This window comes from Manacus candei, unplaced genomic scaffold (genome assembly GCF_025592945.1).
Source record: "Manacus candei isolate 608988 ecotype Guabito, Panama unplaced genomic scaffold, ASM2559294v1 h1tg000005l, whole genome shotgun sequence".
In the NCBI taxonomy this organism is placed as follows: domain Eukaryota; kingdom Metazoa; phylum Chordata; class Aves; order Passeriformes; family Pipridae; genus Manacus; species Manacus candei.
In genome coordinates this window covers 21,421,141-21,442,367 of record NW_026138053.1, presented here as the reverse complement: position 1 = coordinate 21,442,367, position 21,227 = coordinate 21,421,141, and the positions used below count along the sequence as shown (strand labels likewise).

Below are 21,227 nucleotides of genomic sequence, written 5' to 3'. Positions count from 1 at the left end.
CTCCTGTCTTTTGTCTTTAATTTAAAAAGTTAGAATCTCCTGTAATTGCCTCTGCACTCGTGGAGAACTGGGTAACACTAAGAAACCCTCTGGTGGCTAATTGAATGCCTTATAAATGTTCTGACTGTAAGCAAAGTTCTCTGTGTTACATTATAAAGATATTTAGGTCCAATTCTGTGCTAGGGTGATAATTTTATGAGGGATTTTCATATCTTTTGGATGCAATATGGAATGGATCATTACTTTTTTTTACACTTAATTGCTTTTATCATCCAGAAATATTCAGCGTTTAATGATAATAAAGAGTGTCTGTTAAGGAGGCCAAACACCACAGCCATTATTGCCTCACGGTGCTCCAGTGCACAGCTCCTTGGTACAGCACGTCGTGTGTCACCCACCCCCCTGGGCAGAGGGGGATGCTGAGCCCAGGGGAGCAGCAGCTCACCACAAACCACCCAGAAGGGAAGGTCCCTTTTCCAGAGGCTAGGATCAAAGACCTGCAAAACGGGAATTGTCTCGGTTTCTCTAGCATCCATGTTTCCTGCCTTTCTGGTGCCTTACCCCTGGCAGCCAGTGCACCAAGGATGCTTCTGCAGCAACTGGATGAGGTGGCAGAGCCCCCTGGTCCAGGCACCAGGCTCAAAGAGGGGACCAGGAACAGTCTGCTTTGGTCCAGCACATGGCAGGCACAGAGCTTCTCTGGAATCTGCTGGATTGCCTTGAACAAAGGAAATTTGCTGCTCTTCAGGCAGCCGGATTGCCTGCTGGGCTGAGCTGGCACCTCTCTGCCAGCTTTGCTCCTTGGAGGCAGGGATGCAAATCCAGGTCCAGATGTTTGCTTACTCATGTTGCCCATAGCTTTCCAAGAATGCATTTTTCAATGGCCTTCTACAGCTTTTAATTAAAAGCACTTGCATCATTTATTAATTATTTATTAACTCTTTATAGATGCTTGCAAGCCTGTCACAGACATCAGTAGAGTCCTACTGATGCTTATAAGCTCATCAGCAGTTATTGTAATTGATGACAATAAGCAATCTGCTGACCTGTTGGGCCCTGCAACAATTGATTAAGTATTCATTAAAACATCTAGAAATTATTTATGAACCTTTTATAAACTATTTATAAGTGAGTAGGGACAGATTTATTCATTACTGTGTATGGGCTTGCAGTGGAGGGATGGAAGGAGCCCTGAGCTGAGATTCCAGCAGCTCAGCTCCAGGCAGAAGGAAACATGCCCAATGTCACAAGAATGCCTTCGTCGCTCCACCCATTTTCCCAAATTACACTGGCTTCCTGAAGGCCCAGGGGGTCAAGTTCCCTGATAGATGTGGGTCGTTCTCCCAAGGATCAGAAATAACACAGAATGGAGAATTTTCTGCTATTTTGCAGAGTCAGGTAGTTTAGCTAAGTAGGGGCTGGCGAGAATCCAGTAGCAGCTTTTTAATACACTGTTGGGCTAAACTTAGAGGAGAGGATGAGCAGGCTTGTGTGATGCTTTGCTTCTAGTGGCATAGGATTAAATTACCATCCCATTTTCCTTCATATTAGTATGCATGGATATAGAGAGCCAGAGGCAGCAGCTGCCAGCAAAACCCCGTCGGCTGCTGGGCTCTCTCAGGCAATGAGCTGGTTCTTGGGTAAATTGGGGATGCAGTGCAAGGGTCAGGTTCAGGGCTTACAGCTGAACATGACCATACCTTGGATTGTTTAGTTTTTAGGGTTTTTTCCAACCAGATAGTGAAAAAAAAAAAAGCTGTTTTCTACTACTTTTAGTGCAGTAGGGGAAGGAAAGGTGGAGTGGCCTCACTCAGCTTGGACTTCATGATTCTTTTCCATGTTCCTGATATGTAGTGTTCGTACCAAGAATGGAGACTTTTCCAGGGACTGCCCAAAATGAGTAATGCTGCTTTTGGCTGTGGAGTCCCAAAACACTTACTGCTGCTATGGGTTATCTCCAGCCCACAGAAACATGTATTGCTTGACACTGAGGAGCCTCCTTGTCGCTGGAGCTCACCATCACCAAACAGAAGTTGCAGATATAAGCTCCCCATGTGTTGACAGGTGAAATGACACCTGTAATGGGATCTTAGCATCTACAATCACTTCTAACAGTCCATCCATAATCTCACCTGTAGCAGATGCTGTCTGGCAAGACACAGGGATAAGTGATGACTTCCTAGGAGCTGGTGTTTGGTACAGCATGTCTATCAGCTAGCAGGGAGGGGACAGATGTGCCCTTTGTTTATTGTGCAAGGTTCACTCTTTCCTTCCTCTTTATCTGCATTGTTTTCTTACTGAAGATGCTTAGCTGGGTGCTGTAGGCCAAATCATGGACTAGCTGCAGGGCTGGCTTGTTGCTCAGCAGAGAAGGGGATCCCAGCACTAGGAGCAATCTGACAGTGGCAGATTTCTGTGGTGAAAAATGGTTAGTTGTGCTTCAAGACCTTGTTTAAATTTACAGAAGGGGTATGTTTATACACATGCAATTCATTCAGTAGAAAGCTGTGTATAGTTGTTCAGGTATAAACTGGAGTAATTCAGGATTGGCACTGTATGTGCCCTAATCAGTTTAAAGCTGAACTGAGATCAAATTAGTGCAAGCCTGAATCTAGCTGTGCTCTCCCCATCCTGCCATAGCCCAGGGCCTGAGGCTTACAGGGTATCCTGCAGGGTGTAGCTCACATGAACATCATGCAGAGTGTCACTTGTGTTCCAGCGCAGAGAAAAGAAAAGCCAGCTCTCCACAATCTCTCCTACAAGTACACTGGAGCTATTTTGAAGTACAGCACAAAGAAATCAGCTTTCCACAGGAAGGGAACACAAAGGTGCACCCAAAAAGCCACAGCTGGCTCAGTACTCATGTAAGAACACTCAAATCAGCATGGTCCTTATCCCTCCAGGAAGAGGGGAGATTTGGAGGGTCAGAGGACCCACCACCCCAAACAGGAAGCATGACTGAGCACCAGGGAGGATTGTATCCCCCCCAGCTCACACTGCAAGCTGGAGCTGCTCCCCTGGGGACAGGGAGCAAGCCCTGCCCAGCCCAGCTCACTCTGTTCCTGCTGGAGGACTGCAGAGTTTAGCTACATGGTTAGAAACACCCAATTGTCACTATAGGCAAGATGGACAGCCACCATCACACAGGAGTAGAGTGATAGCTGTGCTACACAAAGGAGGCTGGAAGAGAGGGTTTGAAAGAAAGGAGTCTAGAGAAGGGCTCTAGGGCTCCCAAGGCAGGAATAAACACCCAGAAATTGAGCTGAAGCAAAATACTGGGGGAAGCAGCCCAAAGAGCATCTCACAGAAGCAGAGATACCCTGCTGGCCAAGGTCTCCTCTGAGTGATGTCCCATCCCTGGGCCAGCACTTGTCAGGGAGAGCAGCAGAGTGGGACAGAGCTAATGGCACTAATGGATGTCCCCTGGGAAGGAAGCACAAGTGCTGTGGTGTCAGCAAGACGCAGTCTGGGAGGACAGTCCCTCCTTTGGCAGGAGCCCACAGTTGAGTAAGCAGAAAACAGCAAAGTACTGAACAGCTCAAGCTGTGCTCTCCTCGGGAGCGGGGCAGGGCTCTGTAGGACACAGTGCAAGGAGAAAGGAGGGTCCCACCATCCCCGTGTCCTACCCCACTGTACTGGTGGTGGGTGCTGCTTGACTGGGGAGCGGGGCAGCTCCATCCCAAAAGCAGAGCTCCCCTTAGCAGAGCATTTAGGCCCCAGCCATGGTGGGCAAGAACCACAACGGGGAGCACCATCACCCCCAGACAGTGCACCCTCATGGTGCACAGCAGGAGCAAACAACCCAGCTGCCATTCTGCACTTAGTTGGTTCACCAAGGCCTGAAATAACAGAAATCCCATTGAAATCAGTCCCCAGGGTGCTAGAAATGCTCCAAGTCTGGAGGGAGCAGGAAGCTTCTGGTACTTTCCCTGGAAGAGGTCGGCTGTAGCGGGTTTTGTGTTGGAAAGCTTAGCACAGCTTGTTTCCATGGTGGGAATGCTTCTCATATGGTTTTGTGGTGAGCTGAGTCTTTGCCTGGTGCCTGTACCCTGCCTCAAAACCTACTCCACCAGGACAGCCAGGCACTAGGTGAGGACCAGGGGGTGTGAGTATCCCCCCCCCCCAACTCAATTTCTGCTGCATCCCTCAGACAACAGAAATTCATGATTTTCTGTCCCATATTTGTCCTCTGTGCTCATAACCAGCCCAGAGAGCAGTGTCTGTGTGGGACATGGGTACATCCCTACAGGCAGGAGCTAAGCTGCCTGGTGGTGGTGGCTACAAGATGCAGGCTTCATGTGGACACTGTGGCAGATGTTTGCTACCTAATTACACAGGAATTAACCACCCAGAGTGGGGCCGTCCTTACTTCATGCAAATGTGTAAATACAGGGAAGTGCTGTTGTAGCACATGGGGCATCAGAGCAGACGGGTACCCCTGGAGCTGTGGTGGTGGAGGATCCCCTGGGTCCCCCATGCTGGGAGGTGGGCTTCCAGGAATCCTATTGAGAGATGGTTGCCTAATGAGACAAATCAGGCTGCGGGAGATCCCATGGGAGAGCACTGGTGGTCCCATTGTCTCCCAGTCTCCCCCGGTCTCCCTGAATCTCACCTTAGCAGGGTTTCATCATTGTACAGGAGGGATGCCTGTTGCCCTGCAAACACCAATTTTCCTGTGCCTCTTAGATTTGAAAATTCAGTGAGAAACACCTGCCAGAAAGACATTTACCATGTTTCATGTTATTTCTCTGAAAAACTGGGAAATATCAGCTCCATTCTACACTTTATTCCCAATTCCCAAGGGATGAGCTTCCCTCCCACCAGGGGAGAAGGTGCATGATGACTTTGTGGCCATTAATGGATAGAAGGAGGGTTTATTGCTGTTGCCTTTGCCTGACATCAGTTGGGAATGAGGTTTGAATCCTAATCCTCTTCCCCTGGAACTGTGTTTTCTAGCAAACTATTTTCATTGTTCCTGAAAAGTTCAAACCATTTGCTATTTCAAAGTCAATCTAAAGTTATCAGCAGAGGGAAGGGGAAGTGGAGGGTAAAATAACCCCAGAGAGAATGGATGCATTTCTGAGGCTGAACAAAGCATCCTAAGTTGGCTCCTAACCATTCTTTGTAATTTTTTTTATTTTGCTTAAAAACCCACGTGGAGCTGGTTTAATGTAGTCACCAGGATGGGCTGGAGTGGTTGTTCCCAAATCCCATGATGAGGCGTGGTGTTAGCCATGGTGCATTTGCTAGACTGGGATCAGCAGCAAGAGAGCTTTCCATGCACATTTTGATTTAAAATGTGAAAAAAAGAGAATGAAAAATTAGTCCATTCTGAGCACAGTTAGAAAGGAACAACTTCAAAAGTTGACAATTCAGTGCAAGTCTCCTTTCTCAAAAGACGATTCTAAATTAGCCATTTTGGGTCAGTCTCCATCTCTCATCCTCTTGTCCCTCCCATTTCATGAAGGGGAGAAGAACAGCAGTTCCTCACTCTTAAATAGCATCTTTCAGCAGCAGGCTAAGCTGCAAAACGGATTAGCTTTGCCTTACAGCTCTGTACACAGCAATTTCAGGCTTGCACAGAAGTTGCATAGCCTTTCCAAGCAAAGTATTTCTCGTGAAGCCCCTTCCGGGGATACCAAAAGATAGAAACGAGACTCTGAGGCAGCAGCGTGCTGCAGAGCAGGGAAGCAGAGAACACCAGGCAGTGGGACCTCTGCTGTCACGTACAAAGCTAGCACTGAATGTGTGCAGAGCACACTTCCCTGTCAGCAGGAATGAGGAGGGAAGGAGTGAGCCCAAAGCCTGGAGGGGACCCTGATGCTGGGAGCTTGTATTCAGGGTTGAAGAGGTGAAGAGAGACCCTGGGCAAGCATCTCCTCCTCCTCTGGGCCCCTGTAGCTGTGGGTACGGGGGTGTCAGTGGGACTGGTGGCAGGTTCTAGCCTCAGCCAGCTGGCCCGTGGGACAGCACTGACACTCTCAGATGGGGGTTACTTTAGCAGTGGGTAAGGGCAAGGCAAGCGCTGCCTCCAGGGATGCCGCATCTGAGCACTTCAGCCTGCTTTCTTCCCTTGTCCAAGCATCAGCTTTTAAGCTTGCCAGCCTCCCCTTCTACAGGGGACCTCACCCGGCCACATCCTCCTGGCAGGAGCTAAATTGCTCTTTTTATGGTAGGAATTAGCTCCCATCGCCTGCTCTGGCTGTACTGTCCCACGCACACCGTGGCTGGGAGCGGGTGCAGTGGGAGTCCTGGGGATGTGCTGGCCAGAAGAAAGCCTTGGAGAGGCTGGGAGGCATCCTCTGCCCTCCCCTGCTGGGCAGGGAGTCCGTGTGTGACCAGCACAGGCGATAACCTCAGCCTGGGGGCCTTAATGCCAGCGCGGATGTCGGCAGCAGCGGCCGTGCGGACTCAGCCAGTCATTTCACGGCCAAAGCACATTCATCGTGCGCCCTCTCTCTCTCCCCCTCCCTCCCTCCCTCCCTCCCTCCACAGAGATACCGAATAGCAAGAGCCTGCCTTTGAGGTTGGAAGTCAGGTTTAGAATTTTAATGATATCCTGTATCCCACAGCCTTTCATTTGGGGAGAAACTGCTCTAAATGACCCATTTTTCTTCATATAATGATAATCATTACCAAGAGGAAAATGAGCACTGAAGCCAGGCACAAATGCAGTCACATAGTAGATGGGGTGGCTGATTCTGACTGGCAAAACGCTACATGGGAAAATAAACCTTTTATACTTAGAAGGAATGTAAAGATGACTTTAAACATCCATGTAAATTTGGAACAAGTAAGTCACGGTGGCTTGAAACAGGAAGCAAGAGAGAGCAGCCATAAATATTTTATCTCTTTGGCAATGAGCTCCAGCACAGCAAATTGTCACATCTTCCTGGGGGAGAGGATGCCTGCTTGTGCTGTCGGATGGGGAAGCTGCAGCATCTCCCAACTTCCATGCTGCCTCTGCACTGAGCACCCTCCTCACCTGGGACCTGGCAGTGAGGAGCACAGGAGCTTCCCCACACTAGGGACAGGCTCCTGCTCCTGTCTGCTTGCCCTCCCCATCTCACACTGCTCCACGGGCCACCATGACACACAGATCCTTCCAAGCATGAATCTTCTACGGGGATCAATGATTTGTTTGTTTTTTTTTTCTTATTTCTCAGGAGGGAAAGAATTTCATTAGCAAGGAAAGCCCGAAAAACCCACAGTTCGTGCAAAGTAACAGCTTAATCCCAATGAGAAGCAAACACTTCTGCACCTCAGGGTGCTGCCTAACCAACAGCTCAGACTCTTGCAGGGGCACCCTGAAGTTGTTTTAGCTGGATCGCTGGTGGTCTGAGCTGCACAGGGTGCATGGAAGTGTCCCCGGTTGGCTGGCACCGCAGGACAGATGCAAAGGAGAGAGTACCAGAGATCTTGACTGAGATACACAGGTTGTTACCTCAAATCCCTGGGGTCACACTCGTCTCAGCCACCCCAATTGCTTCCTGCTTGTGTGCTGGCTGGTGCCCATGCAAAGGGCTGTGGGCAGTTCCCAGCACCTCTCCAGTCATCCAGCATCACTGTGTCGCTGCCTGGGAGGCACGTGGAGGACCTCTGGGAGGGCAGCACTGTGGAAACCCAAATCACTCCTGCTGGGAGCTCTGCAGTGGTTCCTTAGCAGTGTGTGACACAGCGTGGGTGATCCCACTTGTAAAGATGATGGGACCAGAAGCCTTCATCAGATGCACTCCTCAAAACTCAGATCAGGGCATTTGCAGCCCTGGCTCTGTGACCCTCCCAGCACTGATGAACCACTGAGGTCAGTGACCAGAAAATGCACCACAGAGCAGAGCCACCATCTGTGTTTCCAGATTCTGGAGCAAAGTTGGGGAACTAGGCTTGGTCACAACTCTGTGTGACCTTGAAGCCATTTTCCTTTAGAGTAGGCATCAAAGCCCAGCTACTTGCTGAAGGTGGCATTAGGCTGAACACATTGCAAACTGCTGGTGCTGTGTGAGGGTGTGAACAGAAGGGGCTGTGGTGAATTGTCTTTGAGGTGAAACTCAAGGCACTTCATTTAGTGCTCAGATTTCAGTCTAGAAGTCAACAGCTGCTTCTGACCGTTGTGTTCAAATATCTAAATAATTCAAGTAGGTGTGACCCAAGGAAAACCTATAAGCATATAATTCATTGGGAGAGTGAGTCCTGATCCTAGGTAATTGCTCTCTTTTGGAGGAGCCTGTAGCAGCCCCTTGGTCTGGCTTGTATGCCAAGGATGGAGCTGGTTAGGTCTGTGAGTGACATAGGAAGCCTGGTCTCTGGGTGCTGGAATTGAATTCAACACCACCAATACAGATTTTATTAGATTTATTAGATGACTAGTAGAGAGAAGGCTAGAAGCTAGAGGAAGAGAAATGTCTCCCCAGCAACCTCCAGGCTGGTGTTATTTTTCTTGCACTGTGTCAGGTGGGTGCAGTGCTCTTCTCCCAAGTGATGCCAGAGCAGCAGATGCCACCATTGCCTCCACCCCAGAGGCTGAGGCATGCACAGAATGGGGAGGGTAACCCCAAGCTTGGTGCCAGAAAGCCTGTTCCAGAAGGATCTGGCAGTGGCATGGACTTAAATGGTGGAGCACAAGTGTAGAACTGAGGCCCATCTCTAGCCTGTGGCATCATCAGCCCCCTACCGTGACTCAACTGTGATTTAAAACAGGTTAATAGCTGTCTGCTGGAAGATGCACCACCAGGTTCTCATCCTGCTAAGGTTTCATGATAAACAACATTGAGTTATTGTCATCAGTAATTAACGGTGGATCAGCCTTGCCCAAATAAATTCACTGACTGCATGGCAAGGCAAAGGTTCCTTGATTTTGCAAATTACCCAACACTTCTTTCTTGCATTCTGTCCCAGCATTATGAAGATTTGAGGTGAACTTTGCAGCACTTGAACTCAGAAAAGTGGCACAATAGTGAAGCTTTACTGGGATACACCCATGCTCTGCTGCCTGCTCACAAGTCACTTCACTAGGGAGCAGAAGTAGCCGAGCTGCCTTCATCTCATGGGGAACTGGATCAGCTGTCAGTGTGACAGGCTGAGCAGCTCCACACCTCCTCTCAGGGGAGCCCATCACCTCATGCAGGCCAGACCAGATGGCTGGATAGACCTGTGGAAGCAGCAGCATGGCAGGTGTCACCAGAAGATGAGACCTGCTGTCACAGGAGAGGCTCTGTCTCAGGAAGGTCTCTGAGGAGTAGAGATAGGGGAATAAACCCGGGGGAACCAGCCAGCAGTACCACCTTAGGGTGGCTTGGAAACAGCCAGCAACAAAATCACCCCAGGGATTATCCAGATCCTCCCATCTCTGCTGGCAGTTCACACAGAGGCTGAACCCTCGTGGTGCTGGAGGGACAGAGTCCCCCTCTCTGTGTTTGGGGTCCTCGGTGAGGTTTGGCAGTGGCACTGCCCAGCCCTGTGCACGGCTGGGCAGAGGGTGGCCTCGCCAGGCTCAGCGGGAACCAGCAGACACAATCTCCTTTTATCACAGCCACTGGGCTCTGCTCCTCCATTCCACCAGAGCAGCCAGCAGCTGTCTCCTGTTAATTAAGAGCAGAACAATCAGTTTTAATCAAAGGCCAGACCCATGGCAGCAGTAGCAGCCTGCCCAGCTCACCTCACCTCTGCTAATGCTGTGCTCAGGACAGAGAGGGAATAATAACAGGAGCATAGTTGTTTCTCTGCGATTGCTGCCCAGCTGCAATGTGCCACCACAGCCTGGCGACAGGGACAAGCTGGAGGCGGCTCCCAGGGAAGGACTCAGAAGAGTCAGACACCTCTATCTTCCCAACTCTTCCCTTTAGAGCTTGCCCTGCTTTACATGCATCAGGCATTTTCCTCCTACACCCATGCCTTCCGTGGTGTGGGTGAGGGAGGAGATAAGTGGAGAGGTGCCTCACCTGCTGCCTTAAGTCTGACAGCCAGCCTGGCCCCAGATCAGAGGAGCCAGCAGGTGACTCTCTGCCCAGGTCTCTAGAAGAGCCTGCAAGCCAGCCCCTCATCCCTTCAGCCATCTACTTCAGAGTCATCCCTGTCTGAACACCCTCTTACAGAGGCAGGAAATGCCTGTGGATTTCAGGTGCATCTTCCCTGGTAGATCCGTGGAGTTCTGCCCCAGAGCTCCCAGCAGCTCCTTCCCTATAAGCATGCTTTTAGCACCAGGAAGCTCCCAGCACTTTGCTATTTATAGCTTCACACACCAGCTTCCATTTTATTTTAATTAGCTGACTCCCTCTCCCACCTGGCTCTCAGGCACCTGGTGCATTAAATGAGGATGCTGGGAGCAGCACTCCCAGGAAAGTCTGTGCCAGCACCCAGGAGAGTGAGGACAAGGATGAGCAAGAGCAGGGATGGGGGTGTTTTCCAGCATGCAGTGGAGGAAAGCATCTGTGTGAGGACTGTGCTCTGGCTCCATGTTTTCCTTTCCCCCAGTACTGAGAGTGTGAGGTTATTTGAGGACATGGCAGCGAGTCACATGCAGAAGTACATCCTCAGGCTACTGACATCAGATCCAAGTTTTATGCTCCTGGCCTGGCTTGCTTGTGGTGTTTGCGTTCCTGCCTGTTGATAGCACAGGGAAAATCCAGCCTGTGGTCTTTGTGTGCAGGTGAAACTTGGTGACCACTTGGGTGAGGCCTTTCTATTCAGGAAGGTACCAGCAGAGGTCAAAGCTGCTGATGTGTTGCTGTATTTTAGTGACATGACTTGTGCAAGTGCAAGTTGCAGGTGCACTGTCAGCCCTGCCGTGCCTGGAGGAGGAAGGCTTCTGTGCACTGAGTGCCTTTGTTCCCAGCACAAGGATGGCACAGCATCTTCAGATGAAAGCAAAATAGTTTCCTGGGCAGGGGACAGGAGCTGCTTGGGGAGCTGGCACTGTCACAAGTGATCTGGCTAGGGAACCAGTGAGGTTGTTTGTTATACCTACTGGCAGCACACTGTAGGGTGGGCTGGAAGCGTACTGGAGGAAATACCTAAAATCCAACAGCATCTCAAAAAAAGTGGAGAAAAAGCCTGGGAAAAAACAAAGAAACAAAAAATGGTATAGTTGGGCCAAAATCTCCTGGCAGGGGCAAGTCTGACACCACTGAGAGAGCCAGTGCTGAGCACAGCATTTGCAGGAGCATTGGGGCTGGGAGTGCAGGGGCTTGGGGAAAGTGCTGAAGGACTTTGGCAGAGGAGCAGAAGACTCAGAAGGACCTCCAAGGTAGCAGAGAGGGAAATGCCCCAGAACCGGTGAGGAAAGCTCTGCTGAAGGGAAAGCAGAGGGTGGAAGGAGCCTGCAGTAGGGAGAAGAGGATGGGGACAACTCCAAAATCAGGACCTGCACTCCACAGGCACTGAGGTCCACGTGCATCTTCCACCGTGGCAAACACACACGCAGACAGATGTTTGCCAAACATGCTCCTTTTGGCAAGAAAGCAACAAACTGTGGGAGATTTTGACACTTTTAAATCTGGGGTTTGATCCAGATCAGAACAAAATCTTAAAAATGCACCCAACTTGGAAACACCAAGAAATTCCTCTACAGAAACATTTTGCTTAGAAAATGGTAAATTGTTTTGGTAGAGTCAAAACATAGTATTGTAATTTCACATTTTACATACAAGTCAGAATCATTTACCTTCTTTAACTATTTTTAAACACCCAAGACATCTGAAAAGCTTTTTTTTTTTTGTGACACATCTGTCAAATATCGTCAAACTCAGTGTGTTTGTGAATGGGGAGATGTTCCCGGCAGCTGCAGCTGCCTGTGTTGGTGGGAGAGCCCTGACCAGGATGGCTGCGGGGGACAGGACTGGGAACCAAAAGGCCATCCATCTATTCTGTGCAGGGCTCTGCTTTGGGCAGGCAGCAGTTCCCCACCCCATCACCAAAATGATCTGGTTGAGAAGGTGGTTTTATTTTTTCCCAACTCAGGGAACAGTTCTGATACCTTCTGCTTGGGTTTGTTTTTGGGAAAGGGAGGTGAAGTGAACCCCAAAGGGGACTGAGGGTGTTTGCAGCATGAGAGCACAGCTGATGCACTCACTGGTGTAAGCAGGAGCTGGTTTTGTCTGACATTGCATTGTTCATTTTGGGCAGGTTCTGGGAACAGTTTGCAGCTCTTTCCCCATTTCTTAATGTGCCTACACAGTAAACTATCTGTAATCATTAGCAAGTGGGCTGTTTCCTCCTTCAGACACAATTAGTGGGCAGGGTCCGGAAAAATCTTCCTCAATCTCATTTCCTTCACAGGATGCACTTGAGATCCCGGATGCCTTGGAGGGGGCAGGGTGCAGCCGCTGCCCAGCAGCAACCTCCCACAGGGTATGAGCATCCTCCTTCCGTCAGTCCCCAGGGACTGCCGGGGGTGGGGGGGCAGGTGAAATCTCAGCCTGCAGGTCAGTGAGGCTGAACCAAACACCCACCAGCACTGACTGTTAGTGAGGTGAAGCAGGAACATGCAATGGCATGGAGATGACATAGTTTATAGTTTTTTCTCAGTCAGAGGAGAATTTGCCCTGCCTGTAAGCCCCATCCTTACATCCTGCGTGAAGCTCACGAATAATTCTGGGGTCACAAATCATGAAAGAGATGTACAGCCTTGAACAGGCTTCCTTGCCCTGACCTCTGCCAAGAGCAGATCGCTTGGCTGCAATTCAGCTGCTCCCTGGAGCACAGCCGGCTGCCAGAGAGCAATGCCATGGCCTTGGTGGCTCTGCTGCAGCTGCCCCCTAGTCTCCAGCAAGTCCTCCTCCTGCCTCACACAGGGGACAGGGCATGGCAGCCAGCAAAAGGGCTCGGTGGAGCAGCAGCTCTCCAGGGAGCTGAAGGACTGAGCGAGGGGGAGCTTCAGATTTACACTCAGGAAAGCTGGAATAAATCAAAGCAATTAAAGTGCAAATGAAGCCTTAAGCAATGCGGCATCCTAACTACCTGGGAAGTGTGTTGTGTGTACTTCTGTCTCACTCCCCCGTTTTTTTTTATAGACAGAATTCAAATTACCTAAATAATTTAAATTAATTTGCCGGGTAGAGCCAGCGTTTGGGAGGTACCTGCTGGCATTAATGAGACTGTTTTGCCAATGGCTCCACAAGCCCTCCAGGCTTGTCTGTGGCCCCTTGCTCCCCAAACAGGGAGGTGGGATTTGTGCGGGTGTGTGGGGATGCCGGCATGTCCCTGCACCCCCACCACTCTTGGGTGCAGTGTCTGGTGCTGTGCCAGTGGTGCTGGGCACAGGCAGTGAGCAGAGGCAGGAGAGGGTGCAGGAGGGCACTGTGATGGGTGTCTGTGGGTTGCAGACGCCGGTAAGGGCAGAGCTGGTGGTAATTAATCACACACTGCAATGAGCCACCAGCATTGCAGGAAAAAGCACAGTTTAATTTTCTTGCAAACTGCCTGGGCTGGTGGTGAAGTAAGGCTGTGACTGCACGTCCTTGGGTAACCACAGGTGCTTTATAGTGTCCGGGAAGGCTGGAAAAATTGGTGCAAGACCAAGAAATAATTCCTCAGCCAGAGCAGAGGCACCAGAGTAATAGGGGAGGGGCTGGCTTGCTCTGATGCTGCTCACTTTCCCTCAGTGCCAGAGGAAACAGGGCAGAGATGAGAGTGCAAACCCTGCCCTTCAGTTGTTTGGACCCATCTGCAGGACCCCTGAATCTTTCCAGGAAATCACAGCTCCCCCATTCCCACTGAAGCCTCTCCCATCCTTCAGGGAAGCTGGGAAAGGGCAGGCTGGGCTGGGAAATGGGGAACCCCCAAGCACACCCCAGTAATGGAGAGGGGACATGATGCTGCCTATCCTCATGCCATGCTGCTGGTCTTCACTGGTGAGACTGGATGCTGCTCTTGGGCTGAGCCTCATCAGCTGGTCCCAAGATGCTGTGGGTGTTATTGAGGGCATTTGCTCGCTCCAGTGCAATGGAGCTGTTTGTGTAGGGTAGAATTAGAGGAGAATATGCAATTAGGGATTGAATTTTGTCCTAGTAAGGAGGCCCATGGTTGCCAAGACTGAAGCATCGCTGCAGTACTTGCTTGTGGGGGAACTGGCACCAAGCAGGATACATAGGCTGTTAGATCCCATCCCAGAGGAAGCCGCCAGCTTGGCTCACTGGCATAACGCTCCAAGCTTGTTATGTTCAGGTGAGCTGCCTTTTATTTACAAGAATTTCTACAGGAAGAAAGTTTTGAGATTATTTACCTAAGCAAATATTTGCCTCAGATGTGCTCTTGTGGCTCTCTGTAATGCTTATTGTCTTGTTTATCCAGCACAGTTTTATAACAGTTTCTGAATGTACTGTCAGATGCAGTCATTTAAAAGTTATAAATCAGGATTTCCTGGAGTAATAGTTGTTTAAAAACTACCTACTTTTCTCTAATAGTCCTCTGAGAGTTTTACGTGCCCCCTCCCTGGTAGGATGGTCACGCATCAATCAAATGGGCAAGATCTGCTCCATGGATGGGCAGAGACATTTCCAGACAGCACTGGGGCTGCAAGAGGTGGGGAAAACAGCTATTGCACAGCTGGAAAATAAGAAGGGCTTGCACCACAGCAAGTGCTTAGAAACTGTTTGCAAAAGGCAAGAGAGGTGCTCACCCTGGGTAAGGTATGATTTAACCCAAGAGGAAGCAACTCTCGAGCCCTGTGATTCATCTCAGCCCTTCCATCCCCTTCCTCTGCTCCAAAAGGTCGCCACAACAAAGGGACATGTTTATCAAACCCATCCCGACCTGCCGTGAATTGTTCAGGAGCAGATGCGAGGGAAGAATCTGCCATTTGATCTCCTCAGCACCGGTGGTTAAAGACTTGTTGGCTGCTGTTGTAAACACGGTGAATTAACACCCTTCAACGCCCTGGGTATTTGCTGAGAGGCAGGAAGGAGTTTTGAGTCTGCTTTCATGAAGGCATGAGGAGAGCTTGGACTGGGAGCTGTGCCTTCCCCCAGCTTCCCAGACCACATGAATAACACACAGGGCAGAGAGCAGAATTTACCAGCAAGCTGCTTCCTAACCTTACTGTGCTGTGCTGCAACCCACTGCCCTTTAAATAACTGCTGTCTTTTGAAGGCATAAATACTTGCAGGGTGAAAGAAAAAACCCACCATTCCCTCCTGAAAGACCTAATTTATCTGGAATTATCCATCCTTGGCTATAAATCCCCTGTAAAACTTGGCATGAGTTTCAAAGCAGTTACAGCAATGGCTGTATATTTTTATCCGAAAGCTCAGGAAAGAGCAAACTGAAGCCCCAAACAGCAGCTACGAGACGTTGCAGAGAACTGCGCTGGTGAGAGTGGGGCTGCAGGGAATGCCTTGCCTGGGAAGCACCATGTAGCGGTAGTCATGACTTCCCACATCATTTTAGGCTTCTTTCTGAGCAATTCCTGCTTGAGAAATTATTTTAACACACCAGTTTTCTCTGCTGGGCAGAAGAGCAACTGAAGGTCCTGGCTGGGGCAGTGTATTTAAGTCCCGTGCTGTGACGTTTACTGAGCACCGCATCCACTCCTGCCACATCCTTTGGGAACAAGGGCACAGGTACACACTTCCCTGCTGTCCACCTACTCAGGCACACGGCAGGGCTGGCTCTGACTCATCTGGCTTCCCACTTTCTCTTCTTTGTTCTTTTTTTCTCCCTGAAGCAGGAGAGAATCCAGCTTTAATTTAAATGAGGCTCCATAAACATAAGCAGCTGCAAAGTAGGGCAGGTTTTTAATGGCTTACATCTCCTTGGGCTTGGCTTCTTCCCTTCTATCTCCACCTCCACCTAAAAGATGAGAGTGCTCAGGTTTGTGAGTGTCCTTGATAAGCTGGTGGTGGGGAGCAGGAGCAGTGCCACTGAGTATCTCTGGCAGCTCCCAGGGCTCTCAGCAGGTCCTGGTTCCCCTCCTGTAAGAAGGGATGCTCCTGAGCCCCAAGGAATGTTCAGGGTTCAGGTTGGCACCTTTGCAGCCCTCCAAATCCAGGTCAAGACTCAGCCTAACCCCAACAGGCTGGGCAGGGAGTGCTCACAGACCCAGCAGCCTGGCAGCCTTTCCACCAGTGGGTGTGGTATGGAGGACTGGCAAGGTGCAAGTTGCATGAGAGGTGAGGATCCATGGGAGTACATGACCACAGCAGTCAGGTCCCACAGGATGAGTTGGGGGGGATCTCTAGGGGGATCTGTGGGGGGCACACACTTCCCAGGAGCTGCTATGCACATAGGACTAGCTGTCATATGGCATGTGATGGGCATCTCTGGCTGTGATCATGATCTATCTCTGTTTGAGCAGTTTGGTAGCACTCTTGAGTGCACTGGGATCTGTTCACTTCTGGGAGTGTGTTCCCTCCACAGAAAAGATTAACAAGTTAATTAGCCAAGTGCAGCATGGTGAAAAGGAGCTGTGGCCGTGAGCCAGTCCAGAAAGCTGCTGGGACCTCATGCCACCACTGGGACAGCTTTGCTTCATCCCCCATGTGCCAGCCGTAACCTCACCCTTAATTGAGGAGGGATGGCCCCACACCCTGTGAGCTGCTCAGTAACTGGAATGCCATGGCCATAATTCAGCAGAACTGTCCCCAGGCTGGGACCTCTGCAGAGCACTTGAGCCTCTCTCTGCACTGCAGCTGAGACATGGCTGGGCTGGGATACCTGGAGCTGGGGTGCTGTGAGCCTGCCTGTCTCCACCAGCATTGTGGTTTCGTGTGTCTCCTGCAGAGACAGCAGGAGCACCCAGAACATGAGCTTGCCAAGGAGTTTTGGACAGAGAGTACCTGTGTTTCCATGCAGGACACCCTGTGCTGTGTTCATACTCAATAAAGAGCTGTTCTGCATTGTCACACACAGGGCACGGTGGTGGGTACCCCTGCGGTGGGATGGTACCTGGTGGGAGCCCAGTTCATGCCAAGGTGTGCTGGGAGCTGAGGGGGATGTCATCCTCACCATCCCATGCTCAGCACACAGAGGGACCCTAACACTCATTCTCTGTCTTTTCCAGGGATGGAGGGATGCGTGTACAGCTCAGAGCAGCAGGAGCCCAGCACAGCCCTGTGGGGATAGGCGTGAAGGTGGTTCCTTGTGAGGACACAGCGGGACCTCCCAAGGCCCTGGAGGAACGTGGAGTCTTGCTGGGAAGAGGGAGAGTTCCTCTCTGCCTGCTGCCCATTCACCTACTGTGTTTCCAGGGATTTATACAAGGATTTAGGGCTTGGAGCCTGGAAGAATATTAGTACCATAGGATTGCTGGAGAGCCTGACAGCGATGGGGGATGCACTACAGAGGAGGGACATTCCTTCAGGAGGGCCTGCACGTCCGTGAGCCCTGGCTGCTGGTGGCGGAGGGTGCCTGGGGCTGGGCTGCTCACCCAGCCCTGGGCTGGGGGCAGAGCCGCGGTGCTTGCAGGGCACAGCCAGCGAAGGGCGAAGAGCTGGGGTAGGGTCTGCAGGGACAGCCCCGAGCCCTGGGAGACCGGGGCTGCCAGCAGAGCCTCTGCTCCTCCAGGCACCTCTTCCTGGGGTGGGGGTGGGGGACTCAGCGACCCTTGGTCCCTGGGCTCACCGTGGATGTCCCTCCGTGCACCGCCGGCAGGACCGCTCCCCTAGTGCCGGTGCAGAGGGACGGAGGGCCGCTCGCCTCACCATGGTGCTGCCACCACCTGACAAGCGCCACGTCTGTCTGACCACCATCGTCATCATGACCAGCATGGCCTTCATGGACGCCTACCTGGTGGAGCAGAACCAGGGGCCCCGCAAGATCGGCGTCTGCATCATCGTGCTGGTGGGGGACATCTGCTTCCTCATCGTGCTGCGCTACGTGGCCGTGTGGGTGGGGGCCGAGGTGAAGACAGCCAAGCGTGGCTACGCCATGATCCTGTGGTTCCTCTACATCTTCGTGCTGGAGATCAAGCTGTATTTCATCTTTCAGAATTACAAAGCAGACAAGAAGAACCTGGAGACAGTGGCCAGGAAAGCCCTGACCCTACTGCTCTCCATCTGTGTGCCAGGGCTCTACCTGGTGCTGGTGGCCTTGGACAGCATGGAATACATACGGACCTTTCGGAAGAAAGAGGACTTGCGGGGGCGCCTCTTCTGGGTGGCCCTCGACCTGCTGGATATCTTGGACATACAGGCCAATCTGTGGGAGCCACAAAGGACTGGCCTGCCCATCTGGGCAGAGGGGCTCATGTTTTTCTACTGCTACATACTCCTCCTGATCCTGCCTTGCGTGTCCCTCAGTGAGATCAGCATGCAAGGGGAGCACATTGCCCCACAAAAAATGATGCTCTACCCCGTCCTCAGCCTGGTCACCATCAACATCGTCACCATCTTCATCCGGGCCATCAACATGATCTTGTTCCAGGACAGCAGGGTCTCCACTATCTTTATTGGCAAGAACATCATCGCAATTGCCACCAAGGCGTGCACTTTCCTGGAGTACAAGCGGCAGGTGAAGGAGTTCCCCCAGAATGCCATTGCCCTGGAGCTCCAGCAGAACTCCCTCTCGCACAACCAGACCATCCACAGCGCGCAGGGCATCCCTCACGAGCCGTCGCCCACCAGCGAGATCCTCGACACATGAGGGATGCCCCAGCCAAGCGTTGGTTCAGATAGCCCCGTGCTGAGCAGAGGAGGGATGCTGCTTTCTTGCTGCCTGGTGCGAGCACGACCGACACGTCCCGGCAGGGAGGGCTCTTCTGGGCACAGAAACACCAACCGCGTTTTAATTGAGCTGTGGAGTGTCCTCTAGACGTCTTCATCTCAGGTATAACCCTAGGAGTCCTCCAGACAAACCAAATGTACTTGCAAAGGACCTGAACCAGCTAACCCTCTTTCTCCCTCCTGCCACAATCTCCCCTCCTGAGCAAAGACCGCTGAGGTTCCAATGTCCCTTTTTACTCCCCGAGCACCTCACCTTTACTCCAAGCCTGGATCGAAGATTTTGTTACTGGAGTCCTTTTTATGGAGTGGGGACAGGGGCATAGGGGTGTGGACTGGGGGTGGGGGGGAAGGGGGGGACATTTGAAGCAGTAAACCCTGTGATCGTAGCTGTCTCTTATCTCCAATGGTTGTGTTTACAGTTTCCTATTTATATGGGCCCCGGGGGTCCTGGCTGCCCTGGGGGCTGGTGTCCTTGTGGTGGGCAAGAGCAGGAAGCCCTGCAGTGGGGAGCAGGGCGGGAGGCTGGCGTGGCTCTCCTGCCCTGGGACGAGGGGGACCGTGCCTCCACCAGCGCACTACGCCAACTCTGATGGGAGCAATATTTGACAAGCTGAAGCTAATCTAATGCTGGTGATTTATGTATTTCATTGACTCCAAACAACTCAGCACAATATTTCTATTTTCAGAAGGGTCCCTCTCTGTCTCCCTGCCATCGTGAGCCTCCCTGCCTGCAGCAGCCGGTGCAGATGCTCCAGACCCCCAGCACTGCTGCTGGCAGGAATGGGCACCCAGGAGGGCTTAGTAATAAGGATGGCAATGATGCATTTCACTCCGGCATTGAGCGTTTTTAAAGAGGGCTGCTTTCCACAGCTACTATATTTTTAAAATAAATATTTGGAAAAAAAAAATCCCAAAAAAAAGAGCCTAGAAGGATGTGGTGCCCTGAGCAGGTGGCTGGGATTGGGGATGGCCGAGCTGGGGTCTCCTCTGCTGGCATGGGTGGTGCTGATGGGCTCAACCGGCCACGAGCAGCTGGGTGGGAGGTGAGGGCCAGACAGATAATAAAAGCCCCATGAGAGCAATGGCTTCTGGTGGTCTCTTTCCTGCCAGTGTGGGAAGGGATGGGGGCAGCTCCCATGCAACCCAAATCACTTGTCTCCTCCTCCGTCCATCTCCCCCGGACCACCAAGTGCTGTCACAAGGTGCTGTGCCCTGAAGTCATTGAGTGGTGAGTGCAAAAAGGAAATAAATAATTTTTCCAGCTGAAATGCTGCCCCGGGGCTGGGTGCCTCGCAGCTGCCTGAGCCTGGGGGGAGGCACAAAGAGACAAGCAGAAAACTTGCATCTCAAACATGCTGAAGTGGGATATTTTTGCTTTTTCTAAACCAAACATTTCATATTGAGGAGATGGAATAAAATGCCTGGTGCTGTTTACATTTCTCTTCCATATTTTCACTTGGCTCTGCTCATTGAATTTGACCTAAATCCACAAGTCATTTTTGTTTCCATCTTTTCAGCGCATCATGATCTGTCCAAAACACTTCAACCAGCCCTTATCAAGACTTCCAAATTTAGGACCAGACTATCACAGTCCTGCTTGGCCTCCCTGTCACCCAGGGATGACTCTAGTGGTAAGAAATCCACTGAGAAATAAAATTATATCTTTGCCAATAATAGTGAGATTGCAATAGATTTAGCCAACTGGAAAAGTTTCTTCCCTGTTTTCCTCAGAGAACATGAGAGGAAGAGGGTAGGTGATTTAAAAGGTATTAGCAGAAATTAATTAAATTGCTAAATTATTCTGGAATACCTGTGGAACTACATATTACATCTCTACTGATTCCATTAAAATACATGCGATTAGCATTGGTGCAATTAACTCCCTAGTATCTAATAGCATTCTGCTACTCTTTAGGTCATTAATTTATGAGCTTTTGTTTTATAGCTCGTCCCCAGAACTGAGCAGAGGAAAACCCTCAGGAAAAATCTCTGGCATGGTGCTGTGCAGCCCTTGTCTGGGATGTGCCAGCTCAGGCAGTGCCCAACGTTAGGCTCCACCCTGATACAGTGGTGTTTTATCCTGGGGATAAAATCAGTTATGTGGGGGGTTACTGTGACAGGTCGCTGTGTGTATTTTTGTTCTGTCTCACCCTGATAGCTAGCTCTGCAACCATGCCTTATAGTGGAATAATATATTATTATATATTATTATTATATATTCCAATTATATTTGAATAATATATATTATAATAATATATTCCAATATATTATTCCTTGAGCCTGATCTATTGCTAAGGTTGCTTGGGGGGATGTCTGACAGTGCCCCCTGAGTGGAGCCTGTGTGGAAAGGGAATAGCGCTTTATCCTCCTCGTACCGTAACCTCCAGGAAGGCTTAGGAGTCCCCTCAAGATTTTCCCTGGGGTTGCAAGACCCTGCTTTCCATTGCTGACATGGGGTTGTTGTCTTTGTGGAGAGGGGTGTCCCTGGGGAAGGGCTGCCTTAGAAGCAGAAGCGAGAGCAGAGGTCCTGGAGGTGATGCTCACCTGGGATGCTGTGCATGGCATTGTTCCCAT

The 21,227-nt window shown here is 50.9% G+C and overlaps 1 protein-coding gene across 1 annotated transcript in view; it reads left to right on the top strand.

Moving 5' to 3' along the window:
- Positions 1–20,833, top strand: part of TMEM121 (transmembrane protein 121) — a 37,191-nt gene extending 16,358 nt beyond the window's left edge. The window contains exon 2 of the mRNA XM_051799378.1: positions 16,994–20,833. Coding sequence (XP_051655338.1) covers positions 17,635–18,573 — 939 coding nt within the window. The 5' untranslated portion in view covers positions 16,994–17,634 and the 3' untranslated portion in view covers positions 18,574–20,833. The remainder of the gene's footprint in view (positions 1–16,993) is intronic.
- The last annotated feature ends 394 nt before the right edge of the window (positions 20,834–21,227 follow it).